The sequence below is a fragment of the Chaetodon trifascialis genome, chromosome 2 (genome assembly GCF_039877785.1).
Source record: "Chaetodon trifascialis isolate fChaTrf1 chromosome 2, fChaTrf1.hap1, whole genome shotgun sequence".
NCBI lineage: Eukaryota > Metazoa > Chordata > Actinopteri > Chaetodontiformes > Chaetodontidae > Chaetodon > Chaetodon trifascialis.
Genome location: NC_092057.1, coordinates 11,040,620 through 11,065,309, shown reverse-complemented (window position 1 = coordinate 11,065,309; position 24,690 = coordinate 11,040,620). Strand labels below are relative to the sequence as shown.

Genomic DNA, 24,690 nt, shown 5'->3' with positions numbered 1-24,690 from the left:
CTATCAGCATAAAAACAACTACTTAGAGGACGGAGGCTCTCTGAAAGGAGTTAATCTCGCAGTGTGGAGGGGCTCGGTTCAAAGGGCTACAAGGTGCCACTCAGTCTGCGGCACTACAGCAGCTACAAGCCAGGACTGCAGGTACACTGTCCGGTCCAAACCTCAACCACAAAGGCCTAATTATGGCACACACAACCCCCCCTTCAGACCCTCTAAACTCCCATGCAAACCCTCCACAATGCAAATGAACCACGTAGGTTTGGGCGAGATAGCACCCAGGCTTTAAGCTATGCAAAAATATTCACAATTCCAAGCTGGAGAATGAAGAGGAAAATAATAAGATATGAAAAGTAGGAGAAAAAATTATTATATTTTGCTTTGCTGGCTGTATATTTAGGCTGTCTGGAGTGTGCTGGGGATTTGTTACCGTCTATCACCTTTTCCTCCCTCCCCTTCTCTGCATCATCTTCCTCTAATTAAAGTGTTTGTTGTCACCCTCAGATCCAGAGTGTGAAATCAAGTTAGCAGTTTATGTAAGAGCCGTGGTGAAAATCAAACACTTTGTTATTCAGAAAGACAGCGACTTCAATCACTCCGAGCTGGGATATATGTTCCCATTGTTGACTTTGCTATCTGCATGCTAAGCCAATTTTCTACTTAAGTCTCCCAGCTTTTAAAAAATGTTATTTGGTTCCCTATGTGGTCTTAATTCTTACCCCTCGCTGATAAGCACAGCCGCAGCAGGCCGGGAAAATATAGGCCCAATTATAGAGGACTTTAAATTCCAAATCATTCTTTGGAGAATAGAAAAAATAATTTTAATGAAAAAGTAGAAGAGAAGATGTATTTTGAGGTCCGATGGTCTGTTTCACAAGCCAACCCCCCCTCACCTCCAACATCCCCTTGTTCGCTAAAGGGACTCGTCCAGCTGTGTTTAATACTTTTACCAAAAAAAAGCTTGGAGACGCACAGGGACAGAAAATGAAAAATTACAATCATTGATTCTCCCTCAAGACTCATCTGATTTCTGGAAATGTTTACAGAAATTAATTATAATTATACAAACCATTCAACTCTATCATTAGGAACGTAAACGGCAGTGAAAGCAAACCAAATGGGTTTTTTAGACCTGCCTGGTTGCCATAATGATGGACCTTAGCTGTCAACAGAAGCAGTACAAAGATTTATTACACAATTTAACAGACATAAATAGATACAATTGATCTTTTCAACTGTGAGCAGACCATCAGTCTGATTGATTTTGTATTCAGTTAGCATCAGCTTGTTAGCTAACTAACACTCTGGTCAGCTAATGGTCATTGTCTTCTTCTATAGCATCTGATTAGCACATTTGATAATGTATGGCTATAGCCATAATCATTGCTAAAACTTGGTCCAGTTTGTTCCTCCTGTATCAAGTCACAAAGCTAAGTATCCGTTTTTCCTGAAGTTAAATCTTTACTGAATCTGTACTCAGCTAAATGCTACAGTTAGCATTCCACCATGTTCAAAATGTCAATGCTAACATGCTGATATTTAGCAGGTACATATGATGTTTACCATGTTCACCATAACAGTGAACTCAAAGTACGACTGAGGCTAAAGTAGGTCATTAATGTATTTTAAGTTTTGACCTGATGATGCGCTAGATGAAAAGTCAGTGGATCAAAGCCATGATGCTGCATCTTCTTGGAACCATGAATGTCTAAACCAAATGTTGTGCCAATCTACCCAGTAGATGTTGAGATACTTCACATAATGAGTGAAAACGCTGAGCTGCTGGTGCTGCTTCAGGAAAAGTCAGAAGGATTCATCCTCCGGGGAATCTGTCCAGCAGTTGTTTAGATATTTCAGTTTGGACCAAAGGGGAAACTCACTGGACCTGCCGACTGACTTACAGATCAACAAATTTATGATTTCTGTGAAGACCTCACACCAGCACTGACAGCCTCAGCGCTGAAGCCCGGAAATGACCAACAGCTATTAGCTTTGGTTAGCAGGTAGGATTCATGACTGTCAGTCGAATCATTAGTTATTATACAGGTGTAGGAAGGAAACAGGTGCACTAACTCAGACATTTCTGAGCCCAACAGTACCTGCAGTAATGCATCACTATCTATGATTTCCTTAACCCTGGATGCCACATTATTTCCGCACAGTGAACTTCTCCATGATGGCGCCAGCCGCGGTTGCTAGGAGATTTGTGATGAAACTCCAAAGCCTCTATTGATATCAGTCAGTAGTGTTATTGTCCAGCTGGGTGGAGGCCCAGCCAGGTGTTGCATCCTGTGAAGATAAATAAGCCGGTGTGGCGTGGAGAAGACCTCGGACAGTCCGGAGACTCAGACCCCCGGCTGGCTGCAGCTGCTGCCCAGACACACGGCCTGGTTTTGGGGGACAGGTGTGGCCTGATGTGGGCCCACTGAGGTGCTCCGGTGACAGCGACCTGGCAGAGATCTAACCCCACCGTACCACCCGCCCCCCCTCACTCCATCACCACTAACCCCCACACCCCTCAGGGGAGAAACAGGATCTGGTCCAGAGGGATAACAGAGGAGGAAGAGAATCCAATTCCTTATCCAGCCTGGCAACTGACTTAATTCCATTTTTGGCAGCCAACAACCAGACGACTGCTGCTGCTGCTGCTGCTGCTGCTCCACCGCCTGCAGCCTCCCTGAGCTGAGCAAAATATATACCCGTCTGGAGAGAAGGAAGGAAGGAAGGATGGAAGGAAAGGAATTTAGGAAGGAGTCACTTCTCTCAAATGATTGTTTGAAGTGAATTGTAGAACATGAGGGAAACAGGGAACTTAAGACAGAAAAGAAAAACTGAGCCCCTTTTTGACTTTTTGACATGGTAACAATGCACTTATTAGTTTTAGTAAGCTATAATAAGTGTTCATTGTAAATGTTAATAAGTTGATAACAAATGGTTGAGTGTAACTTGTCAGACAAGACATTTTAGGACTCATCCTAATGAACTAGGCAGTTTATCGTAGTATGTTCCGAGAAATGATCTAAAATACTTAAATAAATGACTTGTTAACCATCAATAAAGCCATTAATTACAATTCATAAACCATTTATAACAACTGGCTTACTGGAAAGAGGTTGGAATTTTATGAAAAAAATAAGAAAGGCAGGCAAGAAGGAAGGTACTTTTGACAAAGGCTGAGAAAAAAAAAATGAACTCAACCTTCACTTATTTGCTTTTCCACTGAAAGTTTCAATCAAACGTTTAATGTGTTTCCAGTTGAGATTCAGCAGCTCCAGAAAAAAAAAAAATAAGAGGACTTTGAGGTAAGATATATTGATTTATTTATTTTTTTGTCAAACCACTAAGGTCATGAATTAACTTTTTGGTTATGTCCACGCTGAGTTTTCATGGATAATGAATTACAGGCTTGTTGTTTATGCCAGCAGTGGTTGTGCAGTTAAATTCTGCTTTTTATCACACTGTCACTGCACACATGTGCAGGAGTCAAACACCAAACATGGCACACGCATGCCCAGTGTATGTGAATGGTCATTTGATTTGTTTCAGATTTCATATTTAAGAATCTTGGCTTGCAGTACTTGTTTCTTTTGTCTGTTGTTGTTTAGCACCAAGGCAAATTCCATCTTGGCATTAAACCTTATTCTGATTCACTTTCTCCAACAGACAAAGGGTGGAGGGAGAATGAGCGGCAGCGAGGGAACGAAAATGTAAAGACAGAAGAAAAAATTTAAATGGCAGTTAGGCGGGAAGAAAGAGGTAGAAACGAGGGAAGGAAAGAAGGAAGGAGGGAGACACCTCCCATGTCTTTCCCCCCTCCCCACCCACACATCAGAGGGAACAGCAACAGTTCCAGTCCGTTCGGCCTGTAAGAGTCGACCGCTGAGCCGAGCAGATTGAAAAGGAGGAGCTGAGGCCGCGGAGCATGAAAGAGGATAGAAGAAGAAGAAGAAGACAACAGAAGAAGAGAGAGTAAGAAGAAAGGGGAGAGGAGGAGGAGGAGGAGGAGGAGGAGGGAGAGAGACAAGAAACAAGAGGGGAGGGTCAGTCTTCAAACGACCCCCTCCTCCCCATCACTTAGGAGACATTTGGGGGGGGGGGTCAAATTATTAACACTCCTACGGCCACTTTAAAGATGACAAAAGAGAGGAGGGGGCACTGATGTTTCACCCAGCCGGTCACCCTCTACTTTAATTAGTCACTAAATTAACCCACCCCCGTCACACACACACACACACACACACACACACACACACACACACACACGCACTGAACTTTGAGTGCCTTCGGTTGTTGTTTTGTGTTTGAGCTGAAATGATATTCATTATGTAAGTAAAATTCATTAATATATGTTATTATATATTAAGACTATTTGTAATAGATTTTTTAAATTGATCGACTTTTATAATGAAATTTTTATAAATAACGAAATGAAGTCGAGACCTCATCTGTAACAAAAGATGACAGACAGGATGAAAAATGTGTCTTGTACCAGAATAATGCACGATGATAGCTGTCTATGTTTTACTCGCTCTGAAGGAGGAATCTGGAATATGTACAGTAGGACTCAAGCTCAACTTTCTTTTTTTTTTGTTTGTTTAAAATTCATTGAACAATACATGGAAACACAGTTTGTGGCTACCGGATCATCAGAAACGGGTTATTACAGATGTTAAAAGTCAGGAGCATTGAATTTCTTCCTACCCTGGAACATTTTTGGAATAAAAAGCGATAGCGCTCATCTGCTGTTCAACCTGCTCTCAAATTCCTCCATTGTGGTGTCGGAGTGCGCTGACAGAGAAGAAGACGGCGACCCGGTGTTATGAAGATGGAGGGAAGAACGAAAGAGAAAATGTGTTTCCTCTCTCTCTCAGCATTTACATTCCCCCGTTGTGAGGTCCAGATGTCGTCGCACTTTTCCAAATTGATTCAGTTTAACTGAGATCTCATCTAGATTGTCTCTCAGAACTTAATTCTTTGTTTTATAATTTGCTCTTAATCGCCTTCCCTCTCCGCTAATGATAAGGCTGCAGCTCTGCTTAGACTAAAGCCCCTCATTGTGAGCCCCTAAAGCTCTTAAATAAATAAGATTAGAGCATATCCCGTGTTACATTTGTGAATAAGACGAGCGCTATCAGATCTGCCGGCGAGCCACGTTATCCAAATCATCCCTATCTGCTCTTCTTCTGCTCTCCATCAATTAACAGCCCTCCTTCATTCAAGTTGACCAAGACAGACTGAATAACAGCTGTTGTTTTGGCTTTGTATGTTTTCATTTCACCAAATCTATGCCAAATACAATCTGTTTCCTGTCTTATTAACCAGCTGACAAAACAGAAATCATTCAATTAATGCAGTTTTTCTTTTCTTTTTTGGCTTGGAGGCAACAACGACTCAATGAATCGTCTTTTCAACCAGCTGATGATGCTTTCCAACAATCATCATGGATATATTGAGCTGCAGCAGTCGTTGCCCAAGAGGCGACTGTGGTTAATGTAAGGACTTCAGTGCCCAGAAATCCTCTGAGCTGAAAATGTCACACTTCAAAAATGGAGGGCTTAGAGATGAACACAAGATCAAGTGTCCAAAAAGTGAAAAAACGAAGCTAACATGATAGTGTCAAAAACTGCAGTTCCTTGAATTGTCACTTGAGGCTGGCCCTACAGGAGAGTCAATGCCCATAGACCCCCATATTAAAATTCCCAACTTTACAGCAGAAATAATTATGTTTATAGCCTGGTACAAAAAACCTTTTGGTCTCTACAGCTAATTTCCATGTTAATGACAACTGTACGGAGCTGAATTTTCATATAACTGGCCTGCTTAAATTATATTGATGCTTGAAGTTATGCATAAATATGGCCGCTTTGAGTGACAACTAGCTGCTATGTTTCAGCTACCAGGCTTCATTCGGCCCACCTCAACTCCACCCATGATACATCTCATTTTTGGATTGGCCAGGAGTTTGGCGGAGTCAGGCAGTGCCAAGATGGCGACTGTTGGAGCCGCTGTCACTGAGCTCCACAGTGACTCTTTAGAAACCTGTGGGTGACGCCACAGAGACTACGTCCATATTTTACACAGTCTATGGTTGCTCTGTGAGGCTGCAAAGAAAACCAACCCAAACCACATTGCATGGTTCTGCAATCAATCCAATAGCTGTCAAGACATTTTATTGATAAACAGAAAAGTCCAACCTCATGGTGGCACTAGAGGTAAAGTCAATGGATCACTGCACACTGGACCTGTCTGCACCATGGTGAAAAATCAGATGTTTCATGTTTCTTTATTTGAACAGGGACAATGTGCTAAAGACATGAAACTTAAAACAAGGAGTGATGTACCTGCTTTTAGCAAATTGCTATTTTACACCTGTGGTTCCTAGATAAGGAGGTATGTACAATATTTTCCACCTCACTTTATTTGTCACATGAAGTGTTTCTGCAGTCTGTGCTTACTCACCACAAACTGCCACAAAACCGACTGTACGTTTAGCTGTTAGTTACAACAACAGTCACCAGCCATGTGTTTGCTGTATGTGTTTGTGAGAGCTCAGGCCTCCATAAAACTTACCTGAAACTCCAGTTCTTTCTGTTATTTTCTCAAACAACTTCAGGGGAAGTGATAAAAGTTAAAACACTTTTAAAACTTTACATACAATCATGCCACCTCTAAAATTTGCATACATTCATTTGCTGAAAGCAGAAAGTTTCTCTGAGCTCACTGAAAAACCACTTTCAAGACGTGACCTACAGGCAGGATTTGTGACATCACAGCTAGAGTGGAAGTCAATCCTGGTCAAATGTTTAACTTCAACACGAGTGTGACGTGAAAACATGAAGCCTCAGCACAAACACTGAGAACTGACTTTTCCTGTGTCCAACAGTTAAACTTTGGAAATGAAAAATAATTAGATCAGACACAAATTACTAGTCAAACTAAAGTATTTTCTATACGTTTTCTATCTATATCTATATACAAACATGTCTGGAGGCGACCTCTGGCATATTTTGCCAAACATGCTGCCCTGTCCCCCTCACATGAAAGGGTTTTTTTTCAATGGAATTCAATGAACACGACAAAGTAGATAATAAGTGTAGATTCCAGGATTTTGGACTTTCCGAACATTTCCAATTACAAAGCAGGAATATCACGTTAGTGCGGCCAATGAATGGACTCATCATGGAAACAGTATTGTTGTTATATAACTAAATATTTGTCAGTTACAGGCAACAATCAGTGATGGGAAACAAGGGATTCTTGTGATTCTTGGGACCTTTAAATTAGGCTTCCCAGCAGTTGCCACACACAAAGGGAGGTATCTGCAGAGTCCCAAATACCGTTGTTGAGACCCCTTTCTGTGTTAACGCTTCTCTTTTTTGTAGGATGATTTCAATTGTTTTTTGACCTAAAAATCTCACTGTGCAGCAGAGAAGTCCCTCTGCCTGCTGCTCTTAAAGCGTCAGTGTTTGTTTACGCTCGGCTAACTTTAATCCCGGGTTTCTTGTGTTGCGCAGGCCTGTCAGTCAGAGCGGTGACAGCAGCACCGAAGGGCACCTCAAACAGCCGGCTCCCAGACACAAGCAGCGACTCGTTACTGCAGCTCGAGAAATAAAGTCGACCACAAACAAACAGTGGAAACCCTCCCTGAGTGAAGCTCAATTAGCAAAACAGCTAAAGAGTGATCGGATGACGACAAAGACGTGTGGCCGAGAGAAAAACAAATCGCCGAATCTTTATGTGTTCGAATGATGTCATTTCTGACATGAGGTCAGAGACAGAAAAAGTGACGAGTGCACAGAGACAGAGCTCTTCTAATGGTGTTAAATAGCAAACATAAAAACTTTGAGATTTGGTTTATTTCTGTCTTCTCCTCGTGTTGAATGGAGCAGTACGTTCTTCTTCCTCTCTACTGACCCACCAAATACTTGTGGGTCCACTTTTTGGATGTTTTAGACTTCAGCCCTAAGTATTTCATCAGCATCTTCTGAGACATAAGACATCTGATCTTCTGCATATATTCAATACAATCACGGCTGTTGATGCATTAATTAACAATATTTAGTGCTGTGGTGCTTGAGGCCAGAGTCTCTGTAATAAGTCTATTATAACTCAACCTTACTTCTTCAGTGCTTTGTCTTATGAGAGATTCTGTTGTTTTACTTGGGACGACAGTCTCAGATACATATTCCCAGCCCGCTACCTTAAGGAGTCACATCACATCCATGCAGCTCGTCCTACGTCCATGCAGGAGACCAGAGTTCACGTACATACTGAAAACAAGAAGCAGATTTTGAAATGATTCTGGAGTGGAGAGAAGTCTCTGCCTTAAATTCGACCAAGTTAACACCCTTTTCAATGGGAACAGGTTTTGCTGCTCATGACTTCAATTCTTACACTCCTGTCTTAAATTCCAGTTTGGCGCTTTTCCAAAGTGAGCAAACCTCAATCTTTGCCATTAACTGAATGCTAGTTCATTCGGGATGTTGGCTGGAAAAAGTAAATATTCCGAGCTCTGAAAATGAGTCTTAACGTCGACTCATTCTTCCTTCTTGAAGGCAACATGCTGACACGACGTCTACCATCAGCGCTTTCTGGTCGTTTACTCTTGTGTCAAATACCCAGCAGAAAAATCAGCTTGTGTTACAGTCAGTCAGATTCCACCAGAGAGCGAATTAAATCACATCACCGTGTTTCTATTGTTTGGTAAGAAGTCACAGATCAAACGTACGAGGCCAGTTTTTCCATTAGTGCTGAAACAGACCTGGATCACAGCTCAGCAGAAACACATTCCTCTCTGGCACTCCAAGACCCGACTTAATGGGGATTCCCTGGAAGGCACTGGCTCTCTTTTTTCTTTTTTCTTCCTCCGCTGCCTCTTTAAGTGTTAATCCTTGGGAAACTTCCACCCGTAGCGGCTTGTTTGAAGCGAGCCAGTGGCTATCCGACTAAGTACGGCCCCCAGTCATCTGAATCATTAGATTAGGCTTAGGCACGGCCTCGACAAAGAGATTCCCTATCGCTGTTTGTTTCAAGGAGAGGCCCTGCTCCAGCCAGCACGGCCTCAGAAGTGAGAGGCACTCAGAGAGCAAATACATCAAACGTAGGATCCCGAAAACAAGATGCACTCCACTTCTGCGGGGTCTGATTTATACTACGGTTATAGAAGAGCACGAGCTGCAGTTGACATGGCACCAACACACTGATTATTGTCCTGATTGTAAGAGCAGTGAGACAGGAAACAGCAGCAGAGTGGCACGGACTCATTTATCGGTTTGGTCATATTGATCTTCTGTTAACATGGGATGTCAGCTGATCAGTGTCATCCACCTCTGATCTGCTCAATACATGTTGTCAACGTTGTAAAGGGGTCACACACAGCATTAATTACTGGTTAATTAATCAATGCTAATAGACACAGTAACACATTTACATACATGTCTACATGAACAGGAGGAGCTTTTCTACTGATGTCAACCGTTACTGAAGAGTCACAAGTCAGAGGATGGACGGAGCATATCAATCAAAAAATTTTTTTTTAATTACAAGTATATTCCCATGCACTGCACAGTGGTGGAAAAAGTTCTCGGATCCTTTATTTGAGTAGCAATAAAAATACTCCATTGCAATTCAAAGGTACAGAAGTGTTCTAGCAAGTTCAAGTACATTTTACTTAACTTGTAAATAAAGCTGTGACATAAATGTAGTGAGCAAAAAGTGCATCATATTACTCTAAAATGTAGTGGAGTAAGCATAAAGTAGCATAAAATATAACTGCTAATAATTACTCCAGTACTTAAAATAAATTTGTTTAGTTACTTTCCACCAATTTATATATAACTGAAGGAGGAAGAAAGCATTCATTTTTGTGTTTGTTAGCTGGTCTTGATTGTATAAACATGTGCCATTACTACTACCCAGTAACACCTAATACTGACTCTTCTTGAGGTGCAACACGGAAAATTCATCTACATATACAGCACGAGTCACTGTGAGGAACATCAGCACAAGCTGCTGTAACTCTGCTGGCCCTTAATAACTGATGATAAAAACATCTGCTCTCAGGTACAATACAATAAACACCAGATTTATGAATCCATGCTATTGTTAAAAGAAATAAGGAGAAAATTAACCATGTTAAAATGAACATGCCTGCATGTCCACCATAGCTGTAAAATGTTTAGATAGAGGCTGCAGCTCCTCTGTCATCCTTTTCTGGAAGGTATCACATGGCCCAGACTGATCTATAACACATTAGTAAATCATGTTTAACCATTAATAAAGCTGTCAGATAAAACGTATGAACTCTCTATAGGGGTGCCAACAAATTGCAAAGACATTAATATTTTCTTATTGTCCTTATTATTGTTAATAGCTTTAACTCAAATCCTTTGTTAAAATAATAGTAGTATAAAACAGTGTGGAAATACCCCTTAATACATTAGTACTGACATCAAAATATCAAATAAAAATACTTGTAATGTAACTTGTAATGACCCATTTCAGAATGATATATATAATGTCACTGGATTATAACTAGTGATCCATTAATGTGTAAACATCACTGATGTCGCAGCTGGTGAAGGTGGAGCTCATTTTAACTATGTGACAGATTTAATGTAATCCATAGTAATACATCATTATTTATTAGTTTTATAGTAATAATAATCTAAAACTGCAAAGTAACCAGTAACTATAGCTGTCAAGCAAATGTAATGGCGTAAAAAGTACTGTGTTTGCTTCCAATTTGTACTGGAAACGGAAATAGTCAAGTAAAGCACAAATACCTAACATTTTAAGTACAGTACTTGAGTAAATATAGTTCTATAAAACCATTGTTATTCACTGTTTAGAGGTGTCTCACAGAGACACCCGCTGTTCATTAATGTTTATTGCTGTTTTAAGAAGTCTTATTTTGTCCATATTACAACATGTTACTATATTCAATTAGATAAGATTAAAAACAACTCTTTCACATACATCACTAAACAAAATGAAACATCACTTTCATTGCTTGCTCCCATTTAGGTGATGAAACTGATCCTCACGGGTTCTCTGTGTTTGTACTGAAAGTTTCGTCACTGCAGAATTTCAGTCAGTCCGGTTTCAGTTAAGATTTTGCTGCTTCAAAAAAATTTCAACCCTGAAACACTGAAAGCCAAGTTCTTTACTTCAACATCAGAAAAATAGGATACCAAATACTTCAAGACTTCATCTACTGGCCACTTCAGACTGCAAACATCAGTACTGGTGTGAACTTCAAACAATCAAACCAAGAGTCATGAGTTAGCATGTGAAACTGAGGATGCAGACGAGCAAATGGACATACCTACGAGGAGCTGAGAGTCAGAAAAAGTCATTCATGCAGACGTCACATGCTTTGTAAACTGAAAGTGAAGAAGTTTGACAGAAGTTTCAAAAAGACACAAACTTTTACTCCCGCACGGCCAAAGAAGTCGCTGGAATGTGAACCGAAATCACTTCAAAGAGTCTCGTTTTGTCTTGTGCAGCATCTAATCTCCCTCCTTTGAAGACGAACGTCATTGTCTTTCCCGTCGCTGACAGCCCTGATAGGAATATTCATGTTGGAGGAGGAGGTGGTGGTGGTGGTGGTGGGGGTGTGCATCTCTAGATTGGCTTCTTAAACAACCGAGGAGCCATTTTGTGCAGAAGGAGTCCCGGACATGTCAGGGCTGTTGACAGTCTGTGCTCAGGATTAGTGGGCCAGCGGCGAGGCAGTCCCTAATCCCTCACTGTATCGTAATCTATTTACCCGCCGTGCTAAAAGGGATTTCCATATGAAACTATACACAAAGAGATGCTGGAAGTGTTCAAAATCATAAATCATCATTTGACTTTTTACCCACTTTTCCAGCCCATTTGTTTTTTTTTTCTTTGAACTTCTACTGATGCACCACTGCTGTGTTTGACTCACTATAGTGAGGAAAGATGAGGAAACGAAGGTTGAACATTATATTTCAAACCGGGAATCGTTTTGGTAGAACTGCAGTGTTATTTTGCTTTCGCTCATGTGGACTGCTGGTTGTCCTCTTGAATAAAAAACGTGCTCTGAGGATGTTTTATTTTTTGTTGGTTAATAACGGAGTCCTAGAAGAGTTTAAAGGAAAGATGGAGCCTTTTAATTCAAAGTTAATTTTTTTTTTTTTTTACTGGGTCGTGTCCTCTGAGAGGCTACACCAATCTCAATAAAGTTGAGACTGAATGTTCATTCTTGACCTTCAAAATTCAACTTTTAGTCCTTAAACTGACAAAGCTCATGCAATGACTGAAAGCTCCAGAACAGCGACTCACAGACAATGCAGCAAGATTTCTTTCTTGGGATCTCAAACCAGAACCATCCCACAAATATGAGCAGCGTAGATAGCTTCAATCCCATGATACAATACTGTAGTCTTGTTTGAATTTTATCTTCCAGCCACTGGTGGCAGCACTGAGCGCATTGCTGCTGAGCAGAACCTCATTTAGGTGGTAAGGAAGAAATTTGGCACCATCTTTGATTTTACATGTTTTGTGTTGTTTTTATATCTTTTTCAGTAAATTGGTGTGGCTCTATCCGAAGCAAAGCTAAAGTAGCCTACTTGTAATAAAGTCTTATCTTGCAACAAACTCATGAGCCATGTGTGTACACAGATATTAGGAGTAACATCGTTGTAAGTTGGTCACGTTAGCCACTTAGCATTGACTGACTACAAATAACATTCAAGCTCTTCTTTTGAACTCATCATCTGAACCCAGCTGACTACAGGATTGGCGACTGATTAGCCAATAAGACGCAACGTGTAGACAGATTTCCACCTGTTGGAAGATGGATTTTTTTTTTTTTTAACCATGAGAACATGTTTTGCTTTTGGTTGTTGTTGTTAAAGACAAAATGAGGAATTTAAAGAAAATTCTTTTCAGTAAAGTCCTAATGGGACTAATGGCCCCATTTCACCTCCAGCCTAACAAACAAAGTCGACCCAAACCCCCAGACTCTGTCATGGTTCAGCTCAATCAGCAGGTCTACATGCAGTCCAGGAAGCTGCTTTGTTCAGTGCTGCCACATCCTCTGTGAATCATTTATTCCCGAGGCCAGGAGGGGCCTCAACGCTGCTTCTTCAGGAGCACTCCAGAGGACACTTTGATGTCCTCTGAGGCGCGGTCTCGTCAGGAAAAGTGAGGTGATCCCTCGAGAAGACAAAGTGTTTTTGTCAGTGGCCTTCTGGAAAAGTGAGAAGCCAAAAAGCCGAATCACTTTGTCACCACAAAGACGAGGAATAAAAGTTCTTGCCCCCGGGGAGAGGCAGGCGGAATAATAAGACATCCAAAACAGCTGTTCAGACAGGGGCGTCTTTCTCTAGAATAAGCAGCATAGATTGCCTGAACATGGCCTAAAGATTAGTTCACCCTAATGTGGTAAATCCCGGCTCGTGTTTGCATGAGGCAGCGGTCCATGCTGGTGAAGCCCAGCAGGACGCAGAACGGACAAACACACGTCCTGGTCGCCATGTTTACTGAAAACTGTTTGTCCAGCTGCTGGAGGGACGTTGCAAGGAAGCGGGACGGCTGTTAATTAAAATCGTGATTCGTCCCTTTTTTCCTTGGATCAAATGAGTTGTACATTACTGTCGACACAGCCAAACAAACAGCGGGGATGCCAGTGTACATGTTTGCTAACCTGCCTGGCTGTGAGTCCACCTCAGCAGGAGGAGGGGTGTGATTATTGACATGCTGTTTGGATATTCCTCCGGGTGCCAGAGATAACATTTATTCTGCCTTCATGTTCTGCGAGTTGCAGCTTATTTTCTACGACTATGTTTTTTTTGTGTGTGTTTGTTTGTGAGTTAAAATCCCAAGCAGTGATTTTCATTCATATTTTCAAGGCAACATCACATGCAACCATGATTGAAACTATAGGTCTGTTTATTTGCAGACATTACTGATGTGAACACATTTCATTTGAGTGACAGAATTTCAGTGCAGGCAGTGTGGAAAAGGCCATTTGTGGTCTTTACATAGAAATAGGTTGTTTTTCTGGCATTTGCCCAAAAAACCACTGTTGTAACTTCTTGGGTCTGTCCCAACTAACATATGGCATTTGTCATATGTTGAAGCGGTTATTTTAACGAGAATATAATACCATTAAAGAATAATATTAAACTCACCTGAAGCGAGTTGTTTTTGCGCCTCAAACTAATCAAATACAGGAGGGGAAAGCTGAGACTGCCTTATGACAGACAAAATCTAACCTGATTGATATTTATATATATAAAACAAAAAGCTCTCATAGCAAGCAACTTAAAGGACAATATAAAGAGACCGTTCATGTCCAACAAACACTGATCAACCACAGTCATTTTCAGATAGAAAAGTCTCAGTCAATCATTGTTGTAACTTTATTTTTCAACCAAGGCATCCACGAAGCAATTTATGTCAATAACCACCAATTTTTTGGTATTATATTAGTTTTGGAAGATGTTGGTATTTTTACGTGATATTTAGATTCTCAGATTTTTAGATAGATATAGACTTTTAAATATTCTGTTGATGAAATAATTGCTAACTTTTTTTAACTGTTTAAACCACCTGTTTTTCAGTGTTGATAACACAGACTTTTACTGCATTGGTGGCAGTGTTAGACTAAATGTTTAAGAAAGCTTCCCTCCCTCATTAAAAGGCTCAGGCACACAAGAAAGTGTCCACGTATGTGGTTTCTGAAGCTTAGTGATGTTGTGACACTCATAGCGCTAGTCGGTGAGCTAGCTGGTGAGCTAACACAAGCTGGTAACATGCTAGCACGAGACAATCAATCACAAAATCTCTTCGTATCTTGCTCTGTGTTCTTTGAAGGGGTTCGTTTACTTCCCTGTTCACCATTTCATTCAATAATAAGCAAGAGCAAAAAACAAACAAAAAACTCCCCAAGCTAGCAAGTCTACCAACTTTCACTTCGCTAACTCTCAGTGAGCAAGCTTGGTCACAGCAAGCCCACATAGTTTATTCATAAAATGTATGTTATTCATTCTTGACTCTTGTCGTGTAACTCATAAACCATGTCTCTGCTCTGGAGCAGGTTCTGCTTAAACAGAGGAGGTTAAATAAAATGTGACACACAGCTAATAAGCTACGATAGCTTCTTCCATTTTGGACTCTCTGGCTCCCGTTCCTCCACACATCATTAGGCTACTGATGTCTCTTTGCGAGAGTGTGTCAAAATCCAGCAGAATGAAACTTCAAAATGAAACACAGATTTACTTTGTCTCTGTGGGGAAATAGATTGTGGCAACAGATTGAGACAAACTGATTTTTCTGCAGAATTTCAGTGTGCAAGCATTTAATCCCTTAGCCGCTACAGTGGAGCTGCTCAAAGGCCAACAGATCAGACTGTGTTTTTACTAGGACGCGTCCAGGTGTGAATGTGTGTAACTGTGCGTGAATGACAAAGAGAGCTCTCAGTGAAACTTCCCTGGAAAAATAATGGTTAAAGCAACAATTTATTTAGCAACCAAAGGATAAGTAATCACATACTGCTGCCTCGTATCATGGCCAAACCACAAACTTACAGAGCTACTGATAATATTAGTACTGATCAAAGGGTTGTTATTGTGGCACTCTTTACTCTGTAACTGACTTAAACACTCTAGTGATTATTTCATGTTGGAAACCGCACTGTTGATGAAACAACCGTTATGAAACTCGATCGTTGCAGAAATAAACTTTTCTTTGGACTGCTCGTGTTTTAACAAGACTTTATTATAAAGACACGAATGTACATTTTTCAAATTTCAATGGAATACTGACATTGCGTGTCTAATTCACATTTTTATATTCTTTCCTCTGCAAAGAACAAATAGCAAAATCGTTCACCTTATAAACAAGTGCTGCAATTCAATCTCCAAAATACAACACCCACAGTCTGGACGACGAGTTTCTGAGCAAGATTCAAGTTGGAAATCAGATAGAAATGAACATCAGCAACCTGAAAATCATAGCAGCATCATGTTTTTGAAAACGTTTTTTAGAAAAAGTTCACTCAAGAGTCCAATTTGTGATTTTTTTCATGTTATTTCTGTCAGTTGATTTTTTTCTTTGAAGCATAATCCAGATCAAGTTGGAGTTAATTCATCACTGAGACGATCCCAGACTGCACAATCTTGCAGGTTCCACTGAAATTTGACAATTAAAGGCCTTCAAAAGCTGTAACTGGGTCAGTTTCTCTCGAGTTCTTGAGTAGAAAAATAATCCTGGACGAGACGATCGGCTGATAGCGACAGACCTGAACCTGCAGCTCAGGTTTCAGATGCATCGCTTTCAGCTCGTTCACAAATAAACTCTTTTAAATGTCTCTACTATTAGTTTAAAGGATCTTCAAAAATAAACCACCAACAACAAAAAGAATACTTCTTTATAAGCGGAGAAGGGCAGAAACAGGAAGTCACAGCACTTGGAAACGCCATGAAGCCTGGTCTTTGTAGTCCAAACAGTCGGAGGCGTTGAAGTTGAGTTTCCAGGCTGAAGCCGCTGTCTGCTCTTTGTAATCCAGACAATCTGTTGAGTTGAAGGTGAGGCCGGGCGCGCTGTACGCCTGGTGGTGGTGTGATGGGTGGTGGTGATGATGGTGGTGCCCTGATGTCTGACCGATATGGTGGTGTGGGTGTCCTGACATGGAGCTGCCAGTCATGGGGCTGAGCTGGTGTGGATGGTGCGGGTGGTGGTGGGAGTGCATGGGTGCCAGGTACGAGCCGCACTCCACGCCGCTGAAGTAGGAACCTGATGCCGAGGCCGGGTAACCCTGGCTGTACGCTGCTGCCGTTTGGCTGTAAGATACCGGGTAGGAGGGTGTTCCCCCGGTAGTGGAGGATGACACGGAGCGCTGCATGCAGGAGGCACTGGTGGGTGCGGCGGGGTCAGGCAGCGTAGCCGGAGCCGGGGCTGGGGAGATGGGCGCCGGGCTCCAGATGGATGACACCGGGGCAGTGATGGAGGTAGAGGTGCTGATCAGACCAGGACCACCGAGGCCGGAGGAGACGGAGGAGGAGGAAGAAGAGGATGTAGAGGAGGACGTGGAGGAGGAGGAAGTGGACACCGCCGGCGGGGTGAACTGGCCGCTGCTCTCTGACCCCGTGCTCTCTCTTGTCGGGGATGATTTCTTCTTCATTGGCTTCACCTTGGCGCTGCTGCTGCTCTGCTGCTGCTGCCGACACTTGGCTCGTCTGTTCTTAAACCAGACCTGAGGAAGGAGGAGAGGTCAAAAGGTCACCATTAGAACGATGTCTTCACACTTCCCTCTAACATGATGCCACTGAGGTGCTGTGGCTTTGACCTTTGACCTTCACTGCTGGCTGCTCATAAGGAACTGCAGGTTATAAGAGACTCTCTGCCCTGGACGAAGAGTTCATTTAGCCTGCGGATAATTTTGGTTTGATTTGTCGTGGTTTTAAGAGTTCTGACTGCACCTCAATACAATACATGTAATAAGATAGCATAAGATACACTCTGAACCGCATACCAACTTTTCTTTTTCTGCTGTAGACAGTAGTGTCATATGGGAAAGAGGTGATTCTACTGAGTCGGGGGCAGCAGAAGAAGATTTTTCAAAATCTGGACAAATTGAAGTCAAAACTATCTGCACAGTCAAAAAAGAGAAAATATGTTTTGTGATTTTGGTCAACGGACCCTTTAGACACTAGTTGTATTGTGGCCTAAAAAAGTACTGTAGGAAGTTTTCCTTCATGAAGTCAGTCATAGTTACATAACAAGAATTACATAACGAAATATTTGTCCAACTACAAAATTATTATAATGAGACAAAATACAGCTTAATCTCAGACGAAACTGCTCATTTAGGTAGTTTCAAATGAGTCTGTTTGAATGAAAAAATGTGACACTTTCAAAAAAAAAGTAAGCAGAACAACAACAAAAACCTTGACCAATAGCTGCAAAATTGACACACAAAAAAAGATTTGTGTATGCAAGATAACTTCTGACTTGTCTGTTTTTTAAAAATATTATTCATTTTCAGGACAGGACTAATCTTTATCCATTTTGGGGCTCAGTGAAAACATCAGTGACAATGATGGAAAGAAGATCAGGACTTTGAGTGTTGTATGTACATGTGTACATGTTGTAAATATATAATGGAACAATGTCAATAATTTAATAATAATTAAGTTGTCATAAACTTGTTCATGTTTATTAGCGTGTACATGTATGAAACTTGTACGCAAACTGGGATTTATGGCTGCAGCTCCATGCTGAATAGTATAATTAACAGTTTTAATAATTGTAAAATATTTTCCGATAACACTAATTCTTATAAGTGATCAGGAGTGACAGTGGCTCTATTATAGCAATGCTTAGAAAAAGAATATGCTCTCTTAAAAATAACAACACCCACCACTACAGTAATGATAATGCTGATCACTGGGCCTGTCAGAGGTGGGTTAGTAAATGCTGTGGTGGTAAAACTGGCCTGTCAGCAGCAGAAAGCAGAGAGGCAGCAGCCATAACTCCAGCAGAGGGCCGCTAAAGCTGGGCATGGAAAACCTCTCAGAGGCTTTTCTAAAGAAAACTCAGCTGTGCCATAGTTCAGCCAAATACTCCCCTTTGATTAAAGACTTGTCTCTACTGGATCAATAACAGCTGAGCTTTTCTTTTTCCACTGGAGCAAATAGTGCAGAGGCCCGAGGTGAGGAGCAGAAAGTCCAACAGCAACTTTAAAAGGTGCATAAAACACTTCTCGGACACGGCGACTGTTTTCTTCAGTCAGTTTAACTTCGGCGTTGGAGCAGATCATCAAGCTGTCAGCTTCATGGAAACTTCTGCTCTGACTGCGCAATGAAGTGACCCCCAAGTTGCTGAATTTCTTTTTATGCCAATTTTTCTTTTGCAATTTTTTTTTTTTTTTTTGCAAAACTTTCACACTTTTAACCTAAATAGAGGCAATGCAAGTGGAAGGTAAACTGATAAATGTCAGCAGAATAAACTTTGAGGATAAATCACTCAATTCTTCCACATTGCATATAGGCCTGTATTTTTAAACGTGTAAAAAAGGACATTTTTAAAAGGTGCATTTAATGTCCCCCAGACCGAGCTAAGCCAGCCGAAGTGACTGTCTGACCTGAACTCTTGACTCCGGCAGGTTGATTTTCAGCGCCACCTCCTCCCTCATGAAGATGTCCGGGTAGCGCGTCTTGGCGAACAGCGACTCCAGAATGTCAAGCTGAGTCCGGGTGAAGGTGGTCCGTTCCCGGCGCTGCTTCCGCGGGTTAGCTGGAAAAAGATAGAAAAAATGAAGCTCAAAGGTCATCATTAAATACTCTGACCAACACCGTTAAACAGCACTTTAACGCCCCTCCAAAATCTACAGACTGAATCCAAGTGTGCGCTCATGCGCTCGGTCATGTCCTACGTAAATTAATTTTTCTTAAAATAAATAAATAAATAAAAAAAAATTATATATATAATCCAATTTATTAATTTGAGTTAATTCCCATGTGTCTCGACGTTTTTCCATCTTACGAAACATTTTGGAAACATTCCGTCGATATAGGAGCGTTTTATCATCAAGACAAAGTGAGCGGCAGACTTAACGCTGGAGAAATAAAAACTCAGCAGAAACAAGCTTTCATTGTGAGTCTAAATGCACCACAGGCAAAGACTGAGAATCAAAGTTTCATTTAACTACGTGTTTAAACTCAGTTTCCTCACCGGGATCATCGCACTTTGAGTCTAATTCGACCTTTTTTCCAGCTAATAAAACTTTTAAATCACTTTAAAATGCGAGAATAATTAATTTCATTCAGCAGGGAGAAATAAACTTTAAAATATGTGAAAATATGAGCAATAATGGAGAAGTGAAAAATAATCTCCGCCATCTGAACTGGAGCAGAGACATGAAAATAAAAGTTTGACATCATAGAAATATCATCGATCCCCGCTGCAGATACCGCTGATCCAAATGCTCAAACTCAAAGTGTCCGACTGAATAATGAATACTGCTGTCAAAACCACAGTAAAGTTGCATTTTGGCGTAGTTTTGCTCCACATAAGAGGGGCTGGCGCGTACCGGGGTACCCCACAGATGGGTGCAGCAGGTCCATGGCAGCTCCGCTCAGGCCCAGTCCGTTCATCCCGTACGGGGCCTGTTTGAGATAAGACATCATGCTAGAGGCGCGGAGGGGAGACCGGAGTCTGGACGGACGGAAAGCTTCAGATCTCCCGGTGTTCAGGTGCTCAGATCCCCGGTGTTTAGGTCGGCTCCTGCGGGAGAAAGAAGCGCGATATGTTTGGGCTGAAAAAATACAGACGTCGTTCTGAAAACACAGTATTTAATTATCAATTACCTGCGTTGATGCGCTATCAAACCTTAAAACTAGTACAAATACAAATGCTGCCCCGTAAAACTTAGATTAACTTTAATTTCTTACCACTTAAAACAAGACACTTGGAAACTCTTAACTAAATATTTAGCCTCAGATCTAAAGCCACAGCCAATTCATTCAGATGATCATATATCGGACTAAAGAGGCCTGTTGTTTTACCGGCCACATAGTTCATTTAGGAGCTTTTACAAAATGTGTCATGCACATGCTTTTCAACTCAGTAAAAACATCAAAAGACTGTCGAAACGCACAAAGGCACAGTTATGCAACCAGAAAATGTGAATGAAACCATTTGCATTTTATATTTTAATGAAGTTTAACTTCAAAAATCAGTGTGATTTCATAACATAATGCGTGTAAAAGGCCCGGCTTGTGGAGGAAACAGGGGGAAAATGACAAACAAGACACGAACCAACGAAAAAATCGGTCGTCCATTTTTTATACAACATTCAATAAGTGACATCCAGGCCCAAAGGAAGCTTGAAGGACTGACTCTGAGGACGAGGAAGAAATAAGTTCCCAGCACTTTAATTAACCTGGAGTAGACAGAGGCCGTAACTTCGCCCGTGAGGAGGCGTTTATAACATCAGTGTGCTGTCGGTCTCAGTGCAATAAAAAATAAAATAATCAAAGGAGAAAAATGTCTGATCTCACGGGAGAAACTCTGCTAAACAACACCTCCTTCAGGACGTCAGACTTTCCTCGGGTTGCCCTCAAACATCCGTCGGTTTGTTTCCAGCCTCAAACAGTCTGTTATCACTCAGATCTTCGTTACGTTTTAATTAATTCATTAGCTCACAATTAAATCGACCTGCGGAGACACACGTTGAAATTACAGGCCACTTGAGACTTTTCTCACCTCCGAGTGTCTCTGCAGGAACAACGGTGTGACAGTCTGAGTCCACTATTACTTATTCACTACTCCTTCAAACAGAGACGCAGACGTTTACTGAGAGCAAAGTGCCTCAAATTTCAAACTGAATTCATGGTGCGATGAAATGTAGTTTAACATGACTTTAATTTTTACTCCTGGGCTCTAAGTTCTCCCAAATTTGCTTTTTTTTTCAGTGTGGCTGTTTATGTGTTTCAATTAAAATGTTAATTAGTTTATTTTGGTTATAGGCTACTTTTGCCATGTTCTTCATTCAGTGTATATGTTTTTATTTATTGGCAGTGGATCATAGGTCCACTGCATGAACTCAAGACTATAATTCAGTTTTCACATGGTGGTAACATGTTAAACCTGCAGTGTCTTATCATGAATCTAAATCAGTTCTTAAAGCTGAACAATGGTCCCAGTAGAATTAAATAAAAGTACATACATGTGGTTAAAGGCAACGACAGACAATGAAATGTTAAGTATTATTAAAAACACTTTAACATAAAGAGAAAAATCTTGTCAGCGTTTATCTCAGAATTAAAAAATATCCGCAACTTTTTAATTTCGTTTTTACCTGAACGTCTCACGTTTGCTGCATCTTTAATAAACTGCCTTAATTGTTAACTGTTAGTATTAGTCTAAGACAATGTATTTAGATAAGAATTTCCATAATCCACTGGGGTCATTTAGCAGGTAAATGCTCAAATTTAGGACTAATAGCAGCTTTCTCTGCTGTGAAAGGAGCCGCGGGCCTCCTAGTGAATCTTAACTGAGGCGTTAACAGTCCACATAAAGCTCAACTTATTTCCATAACCGCAGGAAGGAGCCGAATCACGCAATGTAAATGCGTCAAAACTGTGTGCAAATGAACTGCATTACAATGTAGATTAGATCTACAGGGCGGCAATTAGCAGAGCGGCTCTTATCAGCGCACAACCGCGGGCTGAACTGCGCGCAGGAGGAAACGCACCTGAACGCAGATGAAGTCACCTAATTAAACAACATTTAAATTTGGAAAATAAGGTCTCAAAGGCTGCGATCCGTTATTCAGATTGCTCCTTGTATTTTTTTTCTAAGACAAAACAAATCGTTTGATAAGGTTTAATTATAAAATCTACCTGCAATATTTTAGTTTTTGCGTTTCAGACAAAAGCCTGATTTTGGGAGCTTCTAAAACATTTCGAATGATGATCAGAAAGGATGTCATTACAAACTGTAGCCCGAAATATGACTGCGGTAATGTTAGTAGAGACAAAAGCAGCTGGTGCTACAGCCACAGCTAATCATGATAAATAAACGGGAAAAAGACAATAATGAAAATAAATTAAAACCAGTCTGGAGTCTCACCGTCTTCAGGCTCCTTTTTTTAAAAAAAGAAAATCCTGTTTAAGTCAAACCAGTGAGATCCAGAGTTCGAGAAATATCCACATGGAGGAAAATGTATTGTTTTCTGGCAAAGAGTAAAGCAGGTTCAGCAGCTTTGCGTGCTACACCTGTCTCGGAATTAGAAAATTAACATTTCAACGCAGAAAAACCAAAAAATAGTCGTGTTTTGACTCTTCGGCGCCGCTTCTCTCTCCTGCCGGTGTTGACGGATGGAGATTGATGCTCGTCTCCGAGGCCGGAGCCTCTATGAGTCAAGGAAGCACGCGGGTCTGGGTCCTTACAGCCAATCACAGCGCTTTGCGGCGTTATGAGCGAAGCGGACGGCCAATCACTGCGCGATCTTGGCACTTAAACACCCGCCCCTTTCAGATGGAGCGCGCACCACGTGACGCGATTGGAACGCTCGTGTCAGAAAGTTGAAGGGGAATCATCCGGCTGCCATTACAGCAAGAAACGTCTGATTCAGGAGCTAATTTAAAACGAAACGCTAACGTTTAAAAGTGGCCTCAGTGTGCAGTGTGTGTATTAACAGTGTTATTTTAATTTTTATGAGCACAGAAGGACAAAAGCAAAAGGTAAAGTTTTTTTCAACTCAATAAAAAGATAAATTGCTTAAAAGCAGTTATCATAAATATAGCTAACGGCAAACCAATGGACTGTTAACTTGTTTGGCCTTGTAACCAGTGGTCAGGCCCAGAGAGGCCTGCTCTAAATGTGTTTTCCGTTGCAACAGACTAACTTTTCAACATGCTGTATATCTGCAGATAACTGTTTGTTTGCACTCTAAATATTATTCTACTGCGCATATCCTTTCATAAAAACTCCTGGAATAATTCAGGAGGGGCCCTGACAACCTCAACCAGCTGACTGAGTTTAGAAAAAATAAAGAAATATTGTTGAAAAGAAACCTGGCAGCAAAAAAAGCTGCAATGCAGGTTCAAACAGGAGCAGCTGCTGATTAAAACAGAGCTGCTGCTGTCATGAATTACTGGATTTAAATGACCTGGATGAAATCAACAGACTGTACTTAACAGAACACAAGGGAAAGAAAACAGGAGTCTATCTGTTGTCTAAATGTCTGTGAATAGAAAGACAGCTGAACCACATTCTCAATTCATATATCTTATTTTATTATATATCACTGAACAAACACAAACATGATATTAATGCAGCATACAATTAGGCCAAACTACATAAACATGAAGAACTTTAAGTGAAGTAATTGTTCACTAAATTCCAGTCACTAATTTAAATCCTATGCAGGAAGTACCTGCTGAGAAATTGAACCTCGTGGCCTTCTGAGGCAGGAAAATATCTGCAAAATCAAAAGGAAAAAATCGGCAGGTTGCGTTCAGGGGAAATGAATATGTTGGAAATCTTTGTTGTCTCATTTCCTCTGTGTGAGCGCTCAGAAATTGTCTATGGCCGACAGCAACAAAGCCAGTGATTGATCACAAGTATCAAGATATCAAATGGATGGAGTCATTGTTGTTGTGAGGGTTTTTGGGGTCTAATCCCAAATTGCAGGAGTATTTTCTTAATACTAAGCCTGTAAATCCAGGGATCAGGCAGCCTAAAGAGGTGTGTGTGTGTATGTGTGTGTGTGTGTGTGGAGGTGGTGGGGGTTAAGTTTGGAGAGGCTTCTCGTCTGTATTGTCGGCGCTTATTAAAAGCATGATGCATAAAATCCCAGGTTGTCAGAAAGCATGCAGGAGGCTCCAGCCAGGCTGCTGCAGACTTTCCACTTTACAAAAAACACACAAAACCTGCCATGCAGACACAGAGCGGGGCGGAAAAGCCCTTTAAATCAGCTGACAACCATGAGTTTGGCTGCAGGCTGAAGGAAAAGTGCAGCCTAGCAGGCAGGTGAAGAGGGGACAGACAAAAACACATGGACCAGGAGAACCAGAATGCACCTCTGCTGGCTAATATGACTGATGTGGATCCATCAGGAAAAGGTTTTTCCTCTGCTGGGACTCTCAGGTAAGGAAAACTAAAACTTGACTTGTTGAAATTATTTGTCTGAGTGTGTGTGTGTGTGTGTGT

General features: G+C 41.2%; 1 protein-coding gene across 1 annotated transcript; it reads right to left on the bottom strand.

Annotated features, from left to right (window-relative positions):
• Positions 1 to 15,726: 15,726 nt before the first annotated feature.
• On the bottom strand, positions 15,727 to 22,872 carry LOC139343249 (homeobox protein OTX1 B-like). The gene is made up of 4 exons (XM_070980766.1): positions 22,606 to 22,872; positions 20,063 to 20,256; positions 19,115 to 19,266; positions 15,727 to 17,224 (listed from the first exon to the last, which is right to left on the bottom strand). The coding sequence occupies exons 2-4, from the start codon at positions 20,157 to 20,159 to the stop codon at positions 16,430 to 16,432; spliced, it is 1,044 nt and encodes a 347-aa protein (XP_070836867.1). The 5' UTR covers positions 20,160 to 20,256; positions 22,606 to 22,872; the 3' UTR covers positions 15,727 to 16,429.
• Positions 22,873 to 24,690: the final 1,818 nt, after the last annotated feature.

Coding starts and splice junctions, on each gene's coding strand:
- LOC139343249 (XM_070980766.1), bottom strand. CDS start 20,159: ATGATGTCTTATCTCAAACAGGCCCCGTACGGGATGAACGGACTGGGC. Junction 19,267..20,062: donor CCCATCTGTGGGGTACCCCG/GTACGCGCCAGC, acceptor ATCTTTTTCCAG/CTAACCCGCGGAAGCAGCGC. Junction 17,225..19,114: donor TGCCGGAGTCAAGAGTTCAG/GTCAGACAGTCA, acceptor CTCCTTCCTCAG/GTCTGGTTTAAGAACAGACG.